The sequence below is a fragment of the Nerophis ophidion genome, linkage group LG03, assembly GCF_033978795.1.
Source record: "Nerophis ophidion isolate RoL-2023_Sa linkage group LG03, RoL_Noph_v1.0, whole genome shotgun sequence".
Lineage (NCBI taxonomy): Eukaryota > Metazoa > Chordata > Actinopteri > Syngnathiformes > Syngnathidae > Nerophis > Nerophis ophidion.
This window is the reverse complement of record NC_084613.1, coordinates 1,536,762-1,559,616: the sequence shown is the minus strand read 5'-3', so window position 1 is coordinate 1,559,616 and position 22,855 is coordinate 1,536,762. Positions and strand designations below refer to the sequence as shown.

The window sequence follows — 22,855 nt, the reverse complement described above, 5'->3', positions numbered from 1 at the left end:
CCCCTGCTTATTTCAGCAAGACAATGCAACAACAGCGTGGCTTCATAGTAAAAGAGTGCAGGTACTAGACTGGCCTGCCTGTAGTCCAGACATTGAAAATGTGTGAAGGCTAAAATATGAGAAAGGAGACTCTTGTAAAACTTAACTTACGTATTTTGTATTTCTATAGTGTTTTGTATATTGTACATGATTGCTTATTATTTTTATTAAATAGTAGTCTGTTTATTTCAGTTGTTAGTTTGTCCTTTATTACCTCTTGTGTCCACCATGTTTGTTCCCACGACTGCACCTTAAATTGGAGTCTTTAATCTTCTTATATGCAAATATAATGACAATAAAGTCCATTCTATTCTATTCTATTCTTCAAAAATGTGTCTCCTCAGTTCCCAAACCTGCACTGAGTGTTGTTGAAAGGAAAGGCCATGTAACACACTGGTAAAAATGACATCTTTGCCACATGTTGCTGACATTACTTTCTAACTTTGTGATTATTTGCAAAGTGTGTCAGTGTGAAGATGAAATATCTTGTCTTTGAAGTCTATTTAATTGAATATAAGTTGAAAAGGATTCTCTTTTTCTTTAGCATTTCCACAAGGTGACAACTTGACTGCTTTTGGCTTCTGTACAAAATACATCTTTGGACATCTTGTCCTGTGATGTACTTCAGTTTTAGGAGGCATGATTGGCTTCATTTTGAGTCCAATCACAAAATACAAAACATAAAACTACTCTGCTTTTGTGCAAAAACTGCAAAGTGGTTAAAACACATTAATAACGGTACTTGTTGTCCTGTTTCCATCTCTGCTAATAGTCCCATCATCACATGTGTAGTCTTACACAGTCTAGTTGCTTCAGAAAGATCCCATTTGCAGTTACACATGATATTGATATATTAATAATCTATATCTTTAATAATATCAATAAAAGAGAACATTTGTATTGTATTTTATCCTTTGTCCGTCCAGGAGGGGAAGACAGCGTTGGACAAAGCCAGAGACAACAACCACAGACATGTTGCATGTTTGTTGGCCAGAGATCCTCAAGTTTGTACTGGAATCATATTTTGCATGGACTTCATTTCAACTACGGCTGTCCCAATATGATATTGTCCCAATATGATATTGTCCCAATATGATATTGTCCCAATATGATATTGATATTGGTCCTCTATCAGTAACTAGGGCTGTCCCAATGTGATATTGCTATTGGTCCTCTATCAGTAACTTGTCCCAATGTGATATTGATATTGGTCCTCTATCAGTAACTTGTCCCAATGTGATATTGATATTGGTCCTCTATCAGTAACTAGGGCTGTCCCAATGTGATATTGCTATTGGTCCTCTATCAGTAACTTGTCCCAATGTGATATTGTTATTGGTCCTCTATCAGTAACTAGGGCTGTCCCAATCCGATATTGTCCCAATCTGATATTGCTATTGGTCCTCTATCAGTAACTTGTCCCAATGTGATATTGCTATCGGTCCTCTATCAGTAACTTGTCCCAATGTGATATTGGTCCTCTATCAGTAACTTGTCCCAATCTGATATTGCTATTGGTCCTCTATCAGTAACTTGTCCCAATCTGATATTGCTATTGGTCCTCTATCAGTAACTTGTCCCAATGTGATATTGCTATCGGTCCTCTATCAGTAACTTGTCCCAATGTGATATTGCTATTGGTCCTCAATCAGTAACTTGTCCCAATCTGATATTGTTATTGGTCCTCAATCAGTAACTAGGGCTGTCCCAATCCGATATTGTCCCAATCTGATATTGCTATTGGTCCTCTATCAGTAACTTGTCCCAATGTGATATTGCTATCGGTCCTCTATCAGTAACTTGTCCCAATGTGATATTGGTCCTCTATCAGTAACTTGTCCCAATCTGATATTGCTATTGGTCCTCTATCAGTAACTTGTCCCAATGTGATATTGCTATCGGTCCTCTATCAGTAACTTGTCCCAATGTGATATTGCTATTGGTCCTCTATCAGTAACTTGTCCCAATCTGATATTGCTATTGGTCCTCTATCAGTAACTAGGGCTGTCCCAATCCGATATTGTCCCAATGTGATATTGCTATTGGTCCTCTATCAGTAACTTGTCCCAATGTGATATTGCTATTGGTCCTCTATCAGTAACTTGTCCCAATGTGATATTGCTATTGGTCCTCTATCAGTAACTTGTCCCAATGTGATATTGTTATTGGTCCTCTATCAGTAACTAGGGCTGTCCCAATCCGATATTGTCCCAATCTGATATTGCTATTGGTCCTCTATCAGTAACTTGTCCCAATGTGATATTGCTATCGGTCCTCTATCAGTAACTTGTCCCAATGTGATATTGGTCCTCTATCAGTAACTTGTCCCAATCTGATATTGCTATTGGTCCTCTATCAGTAACTTGTCCCAATCTGATATTGCTATTGGTCCTCTATCAGTAACTTGTCCCAATGTGATATTGCTATCGGTCCTCTATCAGTAACTTGTCCCAATGTGATATTGCTATTGGTCCTCAATCAGTAACTTGTCCCAATCTGATATTGTTATTGGTCCTCAATCAGTAACTAGGGCTGTCCCAATCCGATATTGTCCCAATCTGATATTGCTATTGGTCCTCTATCAGTAACTTGTCCCAATGTGATATTGCTATCGGTCCTCTATCAGTAACTTGTCCCAATGTGATATTGGTCCTCTATCAGTAACTTGTCCCAATCTGATATTGCTATTGGTCCTCTATCAGTAACTTGTCCCAATGTGATATTGCTATCGGTCCTCTATCAGTAACTTGTCCCAATGTGATATTGCTATTGGTCCTCAATCAGTAACTTGTCCCAATCTGATATTGTTATTGGTCCTCAATCAGTAACTAGGGCTGTCCCAATCCGATATTGTCCCAATCTGATATTGCTATTGGTCCTCTATCAGTAACTTGTCCCAATGTGATATTGCTATCGGTCCTCTATCAGTAACTTGTCCCAATGTGATATTGGTCCTCTATCAGTAACTTGTCCCAATCTGATATTGCTATTGGTCCTCTATCAGTAACTTGTCCCAATGTGATATTGCTATTGGTCCTCTATCAGTAACTTGTCCCAATGTGATATTGCTATTGGTCCTCTATCAGTAACTTGTCCCAATGTGATATTGTTATTGGTCCTCTATCAGTAACTAGGGCTGTCCCAATCCGATATTGTCCCAATCTGATATTGCTATTGGTCCTCTATCAGTAACTTGTCCCAATGTGATATTGCTATCGGTCCCAAAGGGGCTTGCATGTAAAAGTAGTTTATGTTACTTCTGGACAGCCAGTTAGCATCAAAATGTCCTCCCAAAAGCACACAAACTTGCTCTCTTCTTCTATTTTAGTCCAGCGGTTTACAAAAGGTCAACATGATATGTTACAGGCTATTAGGATCTTGCAGCTACACAACAGCTAAGCACATACATAAGTGTCCTTCAGTGAACAATAGTGTGTTGTAAAAAAGTCACATTGGTGAACACAAACATGTTTCACATAATTACAAAGACATATTACTTACACATACAAAGTTTCCAAGGCAGAATTAGAAAGTATTAAACATCATTCAACTTAACTTCATGAATGATTGTGGCCACTAGATGTCGCCAGAAAAGCAACTTCTGCACTTCAACTTAAAGACAGCATGAGTCCATTCCGGAAGCAGCAGGCAAAAGACATGAAAAGAAGGTTGAGAACTATTGAAGCAGGTTCTGATGTTGGATGACTCAAACCTAACTTGGCAACTTTTTCACAACATTTATTCAAGGTCGGCTTGTGACCTTCATTTGACCCTTGACATTTGGTAATTTCCCAACCAACAACATGAATCTAACTTTGGACGTCAACATTGTCTCAAACTACAGAAGCCAAAAGCAGTCAAGTTGTCAGCTTGTGTAAATGCTACATAAAAAGAGAATCCTTTTCAACTTCTATTCGATTAAATAGACTTCAAAGACGAGATATTTCATCTTCACACTGACACTCTTTCTTCTATTTTGCAAATATTCACTCAATTGGAATTTGATGCCTGCAACATGTTTCAGAAAAGCTGGCACAAGTGGCAAAAAAGAGTGATAAAGTTGAGGAATGCTCATCAAACACTTATTTGGAACATCCCACAGGTGTGCAGGCTCATTGGGAACAGGTGGGTGCCATGATTGGCTATAAAAACAACTTCCATGAAATGTTCACTCATTCACAAAGAAGGACAGGGCGAAGGTCACCACTTTGTCAACAAATGCATGAACAAATTGTTGAACAGTTTAAGAACATTTCTCGAGCAGCTATTGCAAGGAATTGAGGGATTTCAACATCTACGCTCTGTAATATCATCAAAAGGTTCAGAGAATCTGGATAAATCACTGCACGGAATGCTTGTGGTCTTCCACCCCTCAGGCGGTACTGCATCAAACACCGACATGAGTGTGTAAAGGATATCACCACATGGGCTCAGGGAGACTTCATAAAACTACTGTCAGTAACTACAGTTGGTCGCTACATCTGTAAGTGCAAGTTAAAACTCTACTATGTAAAGCCGAAACCATTTATCAACAACACCCAGAAACGCTGAGCCCGAGCCCGAGCTCATGTCAAATTTAGCAATGTTGTTTCAAAGTGAGTTTTAAAGGACATGTATGTTTAATCAACGTTGTATCAATGTCTTGTGCCTGCTGGGAGACAGATGATAATAAACAGGCTAGTGTTTTTCAGACCTACTATTGTTCTGTCTTTGGTTCATTTCACTTTACAAACCTTCTCAAACATTGCAAACTACAAAAGTAGGTATATTCCTGCGGATATCGTATATAATCAATACAAGTATCGGCCAATAGTCAGTGCTCCAATATTGGTATTACATTGGAAGTGGAAAAGTGAAAAACGGTAAGATCTTATTTAAGTAGACGGCCAGTATTTCTTCTGGTCCTTTTGTGGACAATTGGATGAGATTTGCATCTTAAACTATTCTTGTAAAAAGTCATTTAGGACTGTAATATTTTGCTATTGTCCTCAGGTACAAAAGCACCTGCAAGGAAGGAGCGCCAAGGACAGAGCAGCTGAGCTCAGAACACTTCCAGTCGCCACAAAAGTAACATCAACGTTCCAAAGGACAGAACGTTGCTTCATTTCATTCTGGAAACTCCACAAAAGTCTTCTGTCCTTTGTTTTTCTCCAAGGAAACTTCTTCATTGGTGGAAAAGACAGCAAACATGGAAGGAAAACTACCTGACATCCAGTGACATCATCAACCTGAAAGAGGAAACCAGAAGGTGGTCCAACTCCACAAACATACCTCATAGGACATAGAACATACAACATACAACATAGGAACATACCTCATAGGACATACCTCACAGAACATACAACATACAACATAGGACATACCTCATAGAACATACAACATACAACATAGAACATACCTCATAGGACATACCTCACAGAACATACAACATACAACATAGGACATACCTCATAGAACATACAACATACTACATACAACATAGAATATACAACATAGAACATACAACATAGAATATACAACATAGAACATACAACATAGAACATACAACATAGAACATACAACATACAACATAGAACATACCTCACAGAACATAGAACATACAACATACAACATACCTCATAGGACATAGAACATACTACATACAACATACCTCATAGGACATACCTCACAGAACATACTACATACAACATAGGACATACCTCATAGAACATACAACATAGAACATACAAAATACAACATAGGACATACCTCATAGAACATACAACATAGAACATACAAAATACAACATAGGACATACCTCAGAGAACATACAACATAGACATACAACATAGAAGATACCTCATAGAATATACAACATAGAACATACCTCATAGAACATACAACACAGAACATACCTCATAGAACATACAACACAGAACATACCTCATAAACATACAACATAGAACATACCTCATAGAACATACAACATAGAAGATACCTCATAGAACATACAACATAGACATACCTCATAGATTATATACAACATAGAACATACCTCATAGAACATACAACAAAGAACATACCTCATAGAACATACAACATAGGACATACCTCATAGAACATACAACATAGAGGATACCTCATAGAATATACAACATAGGACATACCTCATAGAACATACAACATAGAACATACCTCATAGAACATACAACATAGAAGATACCTCATAGAATATACAACATAGACCATACCTCATAGAATATACACCACAGAACATACAACGTAGTACATACAACCTAGGACATACCTCATAGGTATACAACATAGACCATACCTCATAGAACATACAACATAGAACATACCTCATACAACATACAACATAGAACATACTTCATACAACATACAACACAGAACATACCTCATAGAACATACACCACAGAACATACAACACAGAACATACAACATAGAACATACACCACAGAACATACAACACAGAACATACAACATAGAACATACACCACAGAACATACCTCATAGAACATACACCACAGAACATACCTCATAGAACATACTCCACAGAACATACCGCACAGAACATACAACATAGACATACCTCATAGAACATACACCACAGAACATACACCACAGAACATACCTCATAGAACATACACCACAGAACATACACCACAGAACATACACCACAGAACATACAACATAGACTATACAGTACGACATAACAATATTCAGTCAAACAATCAAAGTTTATTTATATAGCCCTTAATCACGAGTGTCTCAAAGGGCTGCACAAGCCACAACCGCATCCTCGGCTCAGATCCCACATCAGGGCAGGAAAAAAACAGAAGCCAGTGGGCTACAATAACACACCCTGGATAGTAGGATATAAAACATAGAATACACAACATAGGATATACAACATAAGAGATACTTATGGCTAGGTTGTGAGTTCAAACCCTGGCCGAGTCATACCAAAGACTATAAAAATGGGAGCCATTACCAGCCTGCTTGGCACTCAGGGTTGGAGTTGGGGGTTGAATCACCAAAAAATGATTCCCGGGCGTGGCCACCGCTGCTGCTCACTGCTCCCCTCAGATCCCAGGGGGTGAACAAGGGTGATGGGTCAAATGCAGAGGACACATTTCACCACACCTAGTGTGTGTGTGTGTGTGTGTGTGTGTGTGTGTGTGTGTGTGTGTGTGTGTGTGTGTGTGTGTGACTATCATTGCTACTTTAACTTGAAGATATCATTTAGACCCTAAAACAGCCAAGAACCAAAGCAAGTTATTCGCCTGCGTCAACTATGTTTTATTTCATTTGTTCTGTTTTTCTTTATAAAGACAAAACTTTGCGTCATCATGATTGGCCGATTTCAACATTTTGGCTTATTATCGTTGTTTTTATTGCTGTTTTCCCAATTTTTGTTGGAGTTTTTTGTTTTTAGGACCGTCAGTTTCGGACCGTGGGCTTCACGGTGGCAGAGGGGTTAGTGCGTCTGCCTCACAATACGAAGGTCCTGCAGTCCTGGGTTCAAATCCAGGCTCGGGATCTTTCTGTGTGGAGTTTGCATGTTCTCCCCGTGAATGCGTGGGTTCCCTCCGGGTACTCCGGCTTCCTCCCACTTCCAAAGACATGCACCTGGGGATAGGTTGATTGGCAACACTAAATGGTCCCTAGTGTGTGAATGTGAGTGTAAATGGTGTCTGTGTATCTGTGTTGGCCCTGCAATGAGGTGGCGACTTGTCCTGGGTGAACCCCGCCTTCCGCCCGATTGTAGCTGAGATAGGCGCCAGCACCCCCCGCGACCCCGAAAGGGAATAAGCGGTAGAAAATGGATGGATGGATGGAGTTTCGGACCGTAGGGATTAGTGGGCACACAGCCGATGAGCAGGTCTGTTCAGGTCTGTTCTCATAGCCGATGAGCAGGTCTGTTCAGGTCTGTTCTTATAGCCGATGAGCAGGTCTGTTCAGGTCTGTTCTTATAGCCGATGAGCAGGTCTGTTCAGGTCTATTCTTATAGCCGATGAGCAGGTCTGTTCAGGTCTATTCTTATAGCCGATGAGCAGGTCTGTTCAGGTCTATTCTTATAGCCGATGAGCAGGTCTGTTCAGGTCTATTCTTATAGCCGATGAGCAGGTCTGTTCAGGTCTATTCTTATAGCCGATGAGCAGGTCTGTTCAGGTCTATTCTTATAGCCGATGAGCAGGTCTGTTCAGGTCTATTCTTATAGCCGATGAGCAGGTCTGTTCAGGTCTGTTCTTATAGCCGATGAGCAGGTCTGTTCAGGTCTGTTCTTATAGCCGATGAGCAGGTCTGTTCAGGTCTGTTCTTATAGCCGATGAGCAGGTCTGTTCAGGTCTGTTCTTATAGCCGATGAGCAGGTCTGTTCAGGTCTGTTCTTATAGCCGATGAGCAGGTCTGTTCAGGTCTATTCTTATAGCCGATGAGCAGGTCTGTTCAGGTCTATTCTTATAGCCGATGAGCAGGTCTGTTCAGGTCTATTCTTATAGCCGATGAGCAGGTCTGTTCAGGTCTGTTCTTATAGCCGATGAGCAGGTCTGTTCAGGTCTATTCTTATAGCCGATGAGCAGGTCTGTTCAAGTCTGTTCTTATAGCCGATGAGCAGGTCTGTTCAGGTCTGTTCAGGTCTGTTCTTATAGCCGATGAGCAGGTCTGTTCAGGTCTGTTCTTATAGCCGATGAGCAGGTCTGTTCAGGTCTGTTCTTATAGCCGATGAGCAGGTCTGTTCAGGTCTATTCTTATAGCCGATGAGCAGGTCTGTTCAGGTCTATTCTCATAGCCAATGAGCAGGTCTGTTCAGGTCTACTCTTATAGCCGATGAGCAGGTCTGTTCAGGTCTATTCTTATAGCCGATGAGCAGGTCTGTTCAGGTCTATTCTTATAGCCGATGAGCAGGTCTGTTCAGGTCTATTCTTATAGCCGATGAGCAGGTCTGTTCAGGTCTATTCTTATAGCCGATGAGCAGGTCTGTTCAGGTCTATTCTTATAGCCGATGAGCAGGTCTGTTCAGGTCTATTCTTATAGCCGATGAGCAGGTCTGTTCAGGTCTGTTCTTATAGCCGATGAGCAGGTCTGTTCAGGTCTGTTCTTATAGCCGATGAGCAGGTCTGTTCAGGTCTGTTCTTATAGCCGATGAGCAGGTCTGTTCAGGTCTATTCTTATAGCCGATGAGCAGGTCTGTTCAAGTCTGTTCTTATAGCCGATGAGCAGGTCTGTTCAGGTCTGTTCTTATAGCCGATGAGCAGGTCTGTTCAGGTCTATTCTTATAGCCGATGAGCAGGTCTGTTCAGGTCTATTCTTATAGCCGATGAGCAGGTCTGTTCAGGTCTGTTCTTATAGCCGATGAGCAGGTCTGTTCAGGTCTGTTCTTATAGCCGATGAGCAGGTCTGTTCAGGTCTGTTCTTATAGCCGATGAGCAGGTCTGTTCAGGTCTGTTCTTATAGCCGATGAGCAGGTCTGTTCAGGTCTATTCTTATAGCCGATGAGCAGGTCTGTTCAGGTCTGTTCTTATAGCCGATGAGCAGGTCTGTTCAGGTCTATTCTTATAGCCGATGAGCAGGTCTGTTCAGGTCTATTCTTATAGCCGATGAGCAGGTCTGTTCAGGTCTGTTCTTATAGCCGATGAGCAGGTCTGTTCAGGTCTGTTCTTATAGCCGATGAGCAGGTCTGTTCAAGTCTGTTCTTATAGCCGATGAGCAGGTCTGTTCAGGTCTGTTCTTATAGCCGATGAGCAGGTCTGTTCAGGTCTGTTCTTATAGCCGATGAGCAGGTCTGTTCAGGTCTATTCTTATAGCCGATGAGCAGGTCTGTTCAGGTCTATTCTTATAGCCGATGAGCAGGTCTGTTCAGGTCTGTTCTTATAGCCGATGAGCAGGTCTGTTCAGGTCTATTCTTATAGCCGATGAGCAGGTCTGTTCAAGTCTGTTCTTATAGCCGATGAGCAGGTCTGTTCAGGTCTGTTCTTATAGCCGATGAGCAGGTCTGTTCAAGTCTGTTCTTATAGCCGATGAGCAGGTCTGTTCAGGTCTGTTCTTATAGCCGATGAGCAGGTCTGTTCAGGTCTATTCTTATAGCCGATGAGCAGGTCTGTTCAGGTCTATTCTTATAGCCGATGAGCAGGTCTGTTCAGGTCTATTCTTATAGCCGATGAGCAGGTCTGTTCAGGTCTGTTCTTATAGCCGATGAGCAGGTCTGTTCAGGTCTGTTCTTATAGCCGATGAGCATCTCATAGCCGATGAGCAGGTCTGTTCAGGTCTGTTCTTATAGCCGATGAGCAGGTCTGTTCAGGTCTATTCTTATAGCCGATGAGCAGGTCTGTTCAGGTCTGTTCTTATAGCCGATGAGCAGGTCTGTTCAGGTCTGTTCTTATAGCCGATGAGCAGGTCTGTTCAGGTCTGTTCTTATAGCCGATGAGCAGGTCTGTTCAGGTCTGTTCTTATAGCCGATGAGCAGGTCTGTTCAGGTCTGTTCTTATAGCCGATGAGCAGGTCTGTTCAGGTCTGTTCTTATAGCCGATGAGCAGGTCTGTTCAGGTCTGTTCTTATAGCCGATGAGCAGGTCTGTTCAGGTCTGTTCTTATAGCCGATGAGCAGGTCTGTTCAGGTCTGTTCAGGTCTGTTCTTATAGCCGATGAGCAGGTCTGTTCAGGTCTGTTCTTATAGCCGATGAGCAGGTCTGTTCAGGTCTGTTCTTATAGCCGATGAGCAGGTCTGTTCAGGTCTGTTCTTATAGCCGATGAGCAGGTCTGTTCAGGTCTGTTCTTATAGCCGATGAGCAGGTCTGTTCAGGTCTGTTCTTATAGCCGATGAGCAGGTCTGTTCAGGTCTGTTCTTATAGCCGATGAGCAGGTCTGTTCAGGTCTGTTCTTATAGCCGATGAGCAGGTCTGTTCAGGTCTGTTCTTATAGCCGATGAGCAGGTCTGTTCAGGTCTGTTCTTATAGCCGATGAGCAGGTCTGTTCAGGTCTACTCTCATAGCCGATGAGCAGGTCTGTTCAGGTCTGTTCTTATAGCCGATGAGCAGGTCTGTTCAGGTCTATTCTTATAGCCGATGAGCAGGTCTGTTCAGGTCTGTTCTTATAGCCGATGAGCAGGTCTGTTCAGGTCTGTTCTTATAGCCGATGAGCAGGTCTGTTCAGGTCTGTTCTTATAGCCGATGAGCAGGTCTGTTCAAGTCTGTTCTTATAGCCGATGAGCAGGTCTGTTCAGGTCTGTTCTTATAGCCGATGAGCAGGTCTGTTCAGGTCTATTCTTATAGCCGATGAGCAGGTCTGTTCAGGTCTGTTCTTATAGCCGATGAGCAGGTCTGTTCAGGTCTGTTCTTATAGCCGATGAGCAGGTCTGTTCAGGTCTATTCTTATAGCCGATGAGCAGGTCTGTTCAGGTCTGTTCTTATAGCCGATGAGCAGGTCTGTTCAGGTCTGTTCTTATAGCCGATGAGCAGGTCTGTTCAAGTCTGTTCTTATAGCCGATGAGCAGGTCTGTTCAGGTCTGTTCTTATAGCCGATGAGCAGGTCTGTTCAAGTCTATTCTTATAGCCGATGAGCAGGTCTGTTCAGGTCTATTCTTATAGCCGATGAGCAGGTCTGTTCAGGTCTATTCTTATAGCCGATGAGCAGGTCTGTTCAGGTCTGTTCTTATAGCCGATGAGCAGGTCTGTTCAGGTCTGTTCTTATAGCCGATGAGCAGGTCTGTTCAGGTCTGTTCTTATAGCCGATGAGCAGGTCTGTTCAGGTCTATTCTTATAGCCGATGAGCAGGTCTGTTCAGGTCTACTCTCATAGCCGATGAGCAGGTCTGTTCAGGTCTACTCTCATACATTCATTGCTTACCAAAGTCGTACTAAAACATTTTGAAAGGTTTTGAAGTGTCGCGTGTAATGTTCTAGATCCTCAATGGAACATTTAAAGTTTTGTTGTGGTCTACTGGCCTCATCTTGCAGTCTACACTTATATCATATGTGTGACTGCCATCTACTGGTCACACTTATCATTACACCATATACCAAATAAAACAGCTTTGAGGTCGGTAAGCACAACCATAATTATTCCCTACATTAGGTACAGCAGACTGTAAGGCGCACTGTCAATTTAGAGAAAATAAAATGATTTGATCTTATAGTCCCAATAATATGGTAATGTTCCTCGGGCCAACGACAAAGGTCACAGACCACAGACGACCCCTGAGGCGCACTTTGAGCACCCCTGCTGTGGAAGACAACTGTTTCTGGCCACCTTAGTCTTAGTCCTGGGACATGAGTCACATGGTTGTCGGTGCTAGAAAGAGTCAAATCAGCAGTCAGCTTGCCAGCTGCCTCTTGAGGGTGTTCTAATAGATCAGGGGTTCTCAAATGGGGGTACGTGTACCCCTGGGGGTACTTGAAGGTATGCCAAGAGGTACGTCAGATTTTTTAAAAATATTCTAAAAATAGCAACAATTCAAAAATCCTTTATAAATATATTTATTGAATAATACTTCAACAAAATATGAATGTAAGTTCATAAAGTGATAAAAGAAATACAACAATGCAATATTCAGTGTTGACAGCTAGATTTTTTTTTTGTGGACATGTTCCATAAATATTGTTTATGTTTAAAATATTATTTTTTTCGGAAGAAATGTTTGGAAGGAAGTTGATGAATCCAGATGGATCTCTATTACAATCCCCAAAGAGGGCACTTTAAGTTGATGATTACTTCTATGTGGAGAAATCTGCATTTATAGTTGAATCACTTGTTTATTTTTCAACAAGTTTTTACTTATTTTTATATCTTTTTTTCCAAATAGTTGAAGAAAGACCACTACAAATGAGCAATATTTTTGCACTGTTATACAATTTAATAAATCATAAACTGATGACATAGTGCTGTATTTTACTTCTTTATCTCTTTTTTCCAACCAAAAATGCTTTGCTGTGATTAGGGGGTACTTGAATTAAAAACATGTTCACAGGGGGTACATCACTGAAAAAAGGTTGACAACCACTGATATAGATGATATCATGTAGATCACAGAATATAGATTGTTGAATACAATATGGATGATATTATATAGATGATATAATATAGCTTTTAGAACATAGATTATAGACTATAAAAGTTAAAGGGGAACATTATCACAATTTCAAAAGGGTTAAAAACAATAAAAATCAGTTCCCAGTGGCTTGTTGTATTTTTTTAAGTTTTTTTCCAAATTTTACCGGTCTCGGAATATCCCTAAATAAAGCTTTAAAGTGCTTGTTTTTCGCTATTTGCGATGAGACTATCCATTTCCCTGTGACGTCACACAGTGCTGCCAATGTAAACAAACAATGGGAATACCACAGCAAGATATAGTGACATTAGCTCGGATTCAAACTCGGATTTCAGCGACTTAAGCGATTCAACAGATTACGCATGTATTGAAACAGATGGTTGGAGTATGAAAATATTGAAGAAGAAACTGAAGCTATTGACGCTATTCATAGCCATAGCATGGCCGAATAGCTGCGTTAGCATCGCCGGTAAAATGTGCGGACCAAACGATCAGGACTTTCGCATCTTTTGACACTGGAGTGACTTAAATCCGTCGATTGGTAAGGGTTTGTTTCGCATTAAATGTGGGTGGAAGGAAAGGTAATATCGTTGCAAATGCATCTGCAGGTTATCCATACATCTCTGTTCCATGCCTGCTTTAGCACCCCCGGTAAATAGCATGTTAGCATCGATTAGCGTAGAATGTTAGCATCGATTAGCTGGCAGTCAACATCAACAAAACTCACCTTTGTGATTTCGTTGACTATGGTTGCAAATGCATCTGCAGGTTATCCATACATCTCTGTACCATGTCTGCTTTAGCACCGCCGGTAAATAGCATGTTAGCATCGATTAGCTGGCAGTCAACATTAACAAAACTCACCTTTGTGATTTCGTTGACTTAATGGTTGCAAATGCATCTGCAGGTTATCCATACATCTCTGTGCCATGTCTGTCTTAGCATCGCCGGTCAAATGTGGAGACACTCTGGCACATTCAATGGGGGTCTGGCAGCAGACACTTTGGCATCTTGGGGCCAGTGGTGCAACTTGAATCCCTCCCTGTTAGTGTTGTTACACCCTCCGACAACACACCCACCAGGCATGATGTCTCCAAGGTTCCAAAAAATAGTCAAAAAAACGGAAAATAACAGAGCTGAGACCCGGTGTTTGTAATGTGTTGAAAATGAAAATGGCGGGTGTGTTACCTCGGCGACGTCACATTCTGACGTCATCGCTAAAAGAGCGATAAACAGAAAGGCGTTTAATTTGCCAAAATTCACCCATTTAGAGTTCGGAAATCGGTTAAAAAAAAAAGATGGTCTTTTTCCTGCAGCATCAAGGTATATATTGACGCTTACATAGGTCTGCTGATAATGTTCCCCTTTAAAAGAACAATAGCGATACATCTTAAAGTAGTTACACGTTGAACACAATCATTGCTGCGTATCAACATCAGACTAATGTGTCCTTTATGTTGTTGTTAAGCGTTCCATAACTTTGATGTAATGTGGTTTGTATTTGCAGGCTCTGCACTTGAAGAAGAATCCAGTCATTGAAGACAAGTTATGGACAAAGTACAGAAACATCTCTTACACGGTATATCGGGACAAGGACGGAAGCCTTCAACAGGTTAGAAATGATCAGACAATTTGAAAGGATGAAGCGTCAACATCTGGTGAGGAAAGCTCAGTTCTTCTCAAAGGATTTGTTGTGTTCAGGCAGCTTGTGGAGGTTGTCCTTGTGGAGGTTGTCCTTGTGGAGGTTGTCCTTGTGGAGGTTGTCCTTGTGGGGGTTGTCCCTGCAGGACTCTGATCAGGAAGCTGCAGCAGCAAGTCAAAGCCACTCAAGAAGAGATGAGACTGCAAATGTTTAGAATGCAGAAGGTTGACAACAAGTTGTGTGAGATGGACCTCAGGAACAAACATCAGGTGTGCTTCTACTTCTTTATGCTGCTCTACTATCTACTGGACTAGGAAAACAACTGTTTTTTCCAGATTGTGTAAAGCATACATTCCTGGGGACCAGCAAACAGTTTGTTCAGTTGAAGAGTGCTCCATCACTGTGGACAGTCGGCCATTAAGTGTGACATGCAGGTGAGATGGTGGACATAGCATGTTTAGATGAGGCCAAAAAGGAACTATGGCCTAAGCCCAAAGCTTGGGAAACCTTTAGTTTCTCAGGTGCATGTACACCAACATACCTTTACAACAGGCATGGGCAATTATTTTGGCTCGGGGGTCACAAATCTAGTGAAAAAAATGTGTGTGTGTGTATATATATATATATATATATATATATATACACACACGTATACAAATAAACAAAAAACCTTAACCCTACACACACACACACACACACACACACACACACACACACACACACCCACACACACACACACACACACACACACACACACACACACACACACACACACACACACACACACACACACACACACAAAATAAAAATCTGCTGTACAGTATGTGTGCATGGGTCCTATTTTTCAGAACCCTGATACAAAACCTCACAATATTGTGACAAAATAACCCCAACCCGGTGTAGCGTGCAAGGACGGGAGTGGAAGAAGTGTCAAAAGATGGCGCTAACTGTTTTAATGACATTCACACTTTACTTCAATCTATAACGGAGCAGCATCTCCTCATCCGGAAACAACAACGCCCGAAATGTGTGCCGTGAAAAACCGTCCGACCGAAACTCTCTAATAACTACATTTCCTTAAGTGAATAATGTAAAGTCACTACACCGGTATGTTTTAGTGCTTTCATGGTGAGTTTACTGACAGATATAAGTAAGAACTTTACACTACTTTATATTAGAAATGGTAACAGTGGAGGATGAATGTCACATAACAAGAAGATAGAGAAAAAGAAGAAGATTATCCACTACAGGTCGACACAGACTACAAAGGCAGACGCTCGCAATTTTTCAGGATTTATGCAGACCCCAAATATAGATCAGCAGGTACCAGAAGGTACCTATATATATATATAAATAAAAGAAATACTTGAATTTTAGTGTTCATTTATTTACAAATATACACACAAACACTCACCCACTCATTGTTGAGTTAAGGGTTGAATTGTTCATCCTTGTTCTATTCTCTGCCACTATTTTTCGAACCATGCTGAACACCCTCTCTGATGATGCATTGCTGTGGGGCACGCAAAAATGTCCTTTCAGTAAATGCATTAAAGTCTGGAATCTTCCATCTTTCCCTAGCATGTCCCAAAACCGGTCAATCTTTGCTTCCTGAGGAAGATCTTCACTGCACTCTCTAAAAGCCGTAGATGTTATCGTCACACATGCACGTACAGTAGATGGCAGTATTGTCCTGTTTAAGAGTGTCACAACATTGCTGTTTACGGCAGACAAACTGTTTTATAGTAAACGAAAACGTGACTGCTGTTGTTGTGTGTTGTTTCCGCACTGGGAGGACATTAATGAAAATGCCTAGCAATAAACCCACATAAGAAACCAAGAACTCGCCCTCGATCATTCTACAGTTATAACGTCACTGGGCAGACACGCTGTTTATATTGTGCGAAAGCGGACGTGAAAACAGACTGTCGACACATCACTCAGGTCTGCATGGAGCTGGAGGGGGCGTGGCCTCCAGCTTCGCCTGAATTCTGTGAGATTTTCGGGGGAAAATTTGTCCCGGGACGTTTTAGGGAGAGGGGCTGAATTTCGGGAGTCTCCCGGAAAATCTGTGAGTGTTGGCAAGTATGTTGATCATAATAAATGTTGAATGTCTTTTTTGGGACAGATTTCGTCGCACAGAAAACATGGAAGTTGTGTCAAGCAGGCGGGAACAAGGCGACACTTTAAGAGGCGGCGCGCGGCCCAGGTTGAAGTCGAAAGCCTGGGCTACAAGTTGCTGTCACCCTCTGTGGAGTCGGACAGTGAGCGGCAGTCCATCCCCTTGCTGTCTGCAGGCTCCCCAGGCTCCCCAGGCTCCCCAGGCTCCTCAGGTTCCCCAGGATTCCCAGGCTCCTCAGGCTCCCCAGGCTCCCCAGGCTCCTCAGGCTCCCCAGGCAGCAGAGCTTCTTTGGCCACGCATGTCAACATTTTTCCTGCCCCCTGCAGTCTGAACGCAGTCCTGCAGGATTGGACTGGGAGTGAGGAGTACAAACTGTACTTGCAACTGAAAGAAAATAGCTCACTTGGTAAGTAGATTCATTCATTCGAATCAAGCTATTTTTTTAGATACACTCCAATCAGTTTACTTTTCTTTTCTATATTTAAAAGACTTCCTTGCGGTCTACTAACATGTCATGCTGTTTCTTTGGTCAAAAATGTGGCATAGATGATGTTTTACTGACCATCTTCAAGCCGCTTCCTGACCTTTTCTTCTGGGTGCACCGTTTTGTGGGCCGTCTTATCTACGTCCCTCTACTTTGACAGCGCCTTTTCTCCGTCATCGTTGTTTTACTTTTTATTGCTTCCATGGCGAATTTACTGACAGGTTAAGTTTGAACTGCATGCTCCTTTGAATTACAAATGCATGTGCATCTATGAGCCAGTCTGCCCCACAACAAGAGGATAGAGGAAAATTAAGGAGCTTATTGACTACAGCGTCGGACTACGATGGCGAGATTTGCACTAGCGTCCACAATCTGGCCTGCAAGACTACCCAAGTTAAAAATTTAAACTAACATTTTTAAAATTTGTATTTTTTTTAATCAAGCAAATTATATTGTTGATGTAGATACGCATATAGTTAGATGGATAGATAGATAGATAGATGGATGGATGGATGGATAGATGGATGGATAGATAGATATATAGATAGATAGATAGATAGATAGATAGATAGATAGATAGTACATTATTGACTCTTTCAAGAGTGTTACCTCAGGAAAATCAAAATGATGTATATATATATATATATATATATATATATATATATATATATATATATAGGGTGGGAGCAAAATGTGACAGTCGCTTGCTGTCATGTGGGTTCCATGGACCATCAAGGAAGGACATTTTGCTCTTGAGCAGGTTTGACTCTTGTTTATTTTTCAATAAAGCTCAATTCCGGTCGGGTCGCTTTTTAGCTCCTTCTCTGCTGCTCGCTCCTCGGTCGCTGTTCAGCCAGCCGTGTCTCCGTCTCTCGTGTGGTCTTTGGCGCTCTTTTTCTTCATCTTCTGTGGACTCTCCTCCTTCTGCCCCGAACTCTCCTCCTTCTCCCCTTTTATACATTGCGAGGAGATATGTTGATTGTCTGCACCTGAATTAGATTGCGGCGGCGTCGCTCCCGGCACGCCCCGCCTCTCCGCTCCGCCGCATTCTCCGCGTCCTTGCCGCCATCATGGGCAGGGCTCCATCGTGCCCTGCCCCGCCGTCGGCTCCGCCTCTCCAGAAGTACTAAATGCTACTTTCAAGTAGAGTATTTGAAATGATTATTCTGTCGCCTTAATGTCTCTCCAGATGCGGACCAGAACACAGCCTTCTTGTCGCTGCCTGGTCGCCACGCTTTAGGAGTCCTTGTGGCTTCTGATGACCCCGGCAGCCAGAGTCCAGGATTGCGGGATGGGGACACGCCGGTGCTACCCTGTGGCCAGGGTTTGGCAAACACCACTACCCGGTCTCAAGGAAAAACTGAATGGCGTGAAGCCACGTGTGCCCGCATGCAAGCCACACAGAACACAAGACTGGAGTTCTTCATTGAGCCAACATTCAGCCAGGAGAGAAACACCCTGCACGCCGTGGAGGTGATCACACGCCACTCCTACTAGTCTACACAAAATACAACTCATACAGTACAATAGTTGACTAATCAAACAGTTTCTCCTGGAATTTGCGATGTCGCAGTCACGCCAATTCAGCGAATACCTGCAAAATATGAAAAATAAAATAAAAATAAAAAAATCACCAAAATAATTCCCCACCACTGCTGCTCACTGCTCCCCTCAACCTCCCAAGGGGTGGAACAAGGGGATGGGTCCAATGCAGAGGGTTATTTCACCACACCTAGTGTGTGTGTGACTAGCAGAAACAACGACATGTAACAGAACATCAAGTCTTATTGCTGAAATGGCACAATTGTTATCCTCGCCGACCTACTTCCTGTTCTTGTCTACAGTGCCGAGCCTTCTGGGTAATGTAGTGGACAACATTTACTTCATAGTAACAATCACAAGAATCCTGGAGGGACTGAACAGAACTATTTATACACAATTAGTTTAATTACCACCAAAAATGGAACTGATCCCAGCTGTCCCAATAAAATGTCCGACGAGGTAAATAAAGTTGTGTCAATCAATAAAATCCGAGACAACAATATGTACCTTATTTTTCTGGACTATAAGACGCACTTAAAGTCCTTTTTGTTCCCTCAAAACTCGACAGTGCGCCTTATAACCCGGTGCGCCTAATGTACAGAATAATTCTGGTTTTGCTTACCGACCTCGAAGCAATTTTATTTGGTACATGGTGTAATGTTAAGTGTGACCAGTAGATGGCAGTCAAACATAAGAGATACGTGTAGACTCCACCATGATGGCAATATGACTCAAGTAAACAACACCAACATTTTATATGTTCCATTGAAAATATAGAACATTACAAACTCAAAAATCCACCAAAATGTTTTAGTAGGACTTTGGTAAGCTATGAAGCCACACCGCTTGATGTGCTTCAACATAGGAGTATTATCATGCTGTGTGAATAAGGCGTTTTGTTTCGTAACATTATGCCAAAGCAACTTTTCTTACCTTCTGGTACTTGCTGATCTGTATTTGGGATCGGCATAAGTCCTGAAAAATGACGCAGTTCCGCCTTTGTAGTCCGTGCCGATCCATAGTGGATAAGCTTCTTCTTTTTCTCTATCTTCTTGTTATGTGACATTCATCCTCCACTGTTGTCATTTCTGATATAAAGTAGTGTAATGTTCTTACTTATATCTGTCAGTAAACTCGTCATGAAAGCACTAAAACATACCGGTGTAGTGACTTTACATTATTCACCCAAGGAACTTTACTTATTAAAGAGTTCCGGTCGAACGATTTTTCACAGGACACATTTCGGGTGTTGTTGTTTCCGGATGAGGAGATGCTGCTCTGTTGTTGATTGAAGTAAAGCATGGATGTCATTAAAACAGTTAGTGCCATCTTTTGACACCTCTTCCACTTCCGTCCTTGCACGCTACACCGCTACAACAAAGATTATTATATTATAATAATATGACTCCTTTAATGCTCCCTATAATCCGATGCACCTTATTTATGAAAAAAAAAAAAATAGAAAATAGAGCATTCATCGACAGTGGGCCTTATAATCCGGTGTGTGAAAATACGATAGTTAAGTATTTCCCCCGAATGTGTTGCCAAACTACTTTCTCATGGATTTAACAACAGATATGACACCCGTTCTGATCAATTTACTCTTTGGGTGTGTTATAACCCCCCCCCCCCACCCTCCAGGTCACGCAACGTTTCTTTGAGACGGTGACTGTTCAGTTGGAGCGTTGGTATGAGAGGAAGGTTCTGGAAGTGGAGCAGCAGACGAAGCTGAGAGTGCAGCAGGACAAACAGGAACTACTCCAACACATCAACACCTTGGAGGAGGAGCTCCGGAGAATGAAAATGGACGAGAAGGCTGGGAAAACATAAATGAAAATAAGGACCGTGTTCCTGAGCCAGTCTTGACAGGCTTCACCCACATCTTAAGGAGTAACCAAAAATATTTGGCCTAAGCAGACCTCAACTTCCCAGTGTTTTGAGATACGATAAAACTAAAGCTTTTAAATGATCAGCGGCGAGCATACATTTGAGTCCTGAGCATCTTCCCGCCAGTTGGTGTTACGATTGTCAGGATGAACCAAGGAAGAGTCGACCCGGAACATCTGATCTTACTTGCTAGCATTAGCTTATATTTAGAGATGGGTGTCAATGGAGATGGGTACTTTTTTTTGGTAGCGACCCAATCCCAATTCACCAATTTGTGAAAAGTCCAACGGTACCGTATTATGGTACCTTGGCGACCACTCCAGCAGCACTGACACTACCTCCAAGTAAGGATGACATTTTCAATGCCAACAAAGCAGTTGACTCAAAAAAAAGCTCCAAGTAAGGCTTCACTTTTCCAAAAATGCACTAGCGGGATGCTAATACAACAACGGCTTTGCTACTGACACGCTACTGATTAGCATTAGCGACTTTACATAGCAATTTCAACACCTCCAAATTTGGTAATGAAAACTACAACTAAGATGCACGTTACAATCAAACCGCTGGTGCATAATAAGGACAATAACACTTTTTAAGGAAAGAAAAAGACTATTGGCAAAGACTGAAGTGACCAGCCATCACACCATAAATGATGCAGCATCTAACGTCTTGGACTTGCAACTTTCTCTCATACTTGCAAATGATACTCAGAAATGTGGTAATAAAACACGATATGACAACTTGACAACAGTTAACAGCTCATTCTTTATGTGTTGCAATAAAATATTTATTTTATGATCATAAACCACAGAAAATTAGCGGAAATTGTTACTGTTGAGTACCGAAATCGATTCCCAGCTTCAGGTGCTGCGGTCCTACATGTAGAGGAGCCAGGTGAGGTGGTTCGGGGATCTGGTCAGGATGCCACCCGGACGTCTCCCTAGGGAGGTGTTTAGGGCACGTCCCACCGGCAGGAGGCCACGGGGAAGACCCAGGACACGTTGGGAAGACTATGTCTCCCAGCTGGTCTGGGAACGCCCTGGGAGGAGCTGGACGAAGTGGCTGTGGAGAGGGAAGTCTGGGCTTCTCTGCTGAGGCTGCTGCCCCCGCGACCCCACCTTAGATAAGCGGAAGATGGATGGATGGATGGATGGATGGAACGAAGCTTGTCAGAGTAGGCTTGGGAGATCAGGGTGTAAACAAATAGCATGTATCAAGTGAAGTGAGAATCCAATAAGTGGGTGAGTCCCTAGTGCCGAGTGAAGCGTCAGCCATTGGCCAGAGTTCCTGATGAGCCAGCCATTGGTTGTGTAACCCAATGATCCTGGTGTGACATCTGGCTTTTGGCCTCCGCAACCACAGCAGCACCATCTGAAGGGAAAATCAAATCGATGCTCCATTGACTGTGTCAGCGCGCGATGGAAACCTAATTAAAGGCCCTCCAGGCAGAGCTGGTCATTTTCTGCAGCCGAGCGCCACGGCCATCAGATCCACTACGGCCTTACTCCCAGGACCTGGGCACCCATGCTGAGCTTTCACAAGTCATTCTTTATTCTATCAATCCAATCTTTTGTTTACAAACTGGAATCTGTGTTGTAAAGTAAAAATAAATGTGCTACAATTTACTTGTCACAAACGCCCTCACTTTAATGTGTGATCCTAATATTCTATTTAAATGTTCTTTATGAATAAAGTTGATTTGATTTGATGTGTACTTTACATTAAATATATCTCATGTTATAAGGACTTTGTGGTGAATGGCAAATTATCCTTTTGGACATGAACAAAAAATAGCCAGTTCGCCTTCATATGTTTACAAATGATTCATTTTTAAAACACAAGCACACGCGTCACATTTTCCCCTCACTGTCCGACCAAAGTGAGTACAGTAGTACTCACTTGGTTCCATGACCCAGCTGCTTATGCAAAACAATCGTCAGCCATGGAAATTAATTAAAATAATTGGAATCCGTGCTTGTCCCGCTCATGTGACATAACTTGTAAAAAGAAAAATAAACTTTTCGATGAGATATTGTTAAGGTTTAAACAGAGGGAGATGACGGCAGACTGACACCAGGTGGGGGTAATGTCCA

The 22,855-nt window shown here is 42.2% G+C and overlaps 1 protein-coding gene across 1 annotated transcript in view; it reads left to right on the top strand.

Moving 5' to 3' along the window:
• The window catches only part of LOC133548674 (uncharacterized), a 32,022-nt gene extending 9,584 nt beyond the window's left edge, over positions 1–22,438 (top strand). The window contains exons 7-13 of the mRNA XM_061893644.1: positions 966–1,043; positions 5,032–5,106; positions 14,593–14,697; positions 14,787–14,996; positions 16,856–17,255; positions 18,523–18,806; positions 20,517–22,438. Coding sequence (XP_061749628.1) covers positions 966–1,043; positions 5,032–5,106; positions 14,593–14,697; positions 14,787–14,996; positions 16,856–17,255; positions 18,523–18,806; positions 20,517–20,705 — 1,341 coding nt within the window. The 3' untranslated portion in view covers positions 20,706–22,438. The remainder of the gene's footprint in view (positions 1–965; positions 1,044–5,031; positions 5,107–14,592; positions 14,698–14,786; positions 14,997–16,855; positions 17,256–18,522; positions 18,807–20,516) is intronic.
• The last annotated feature ends 417 nt before the right edge of the window (positions 22,439–22,855 follow it).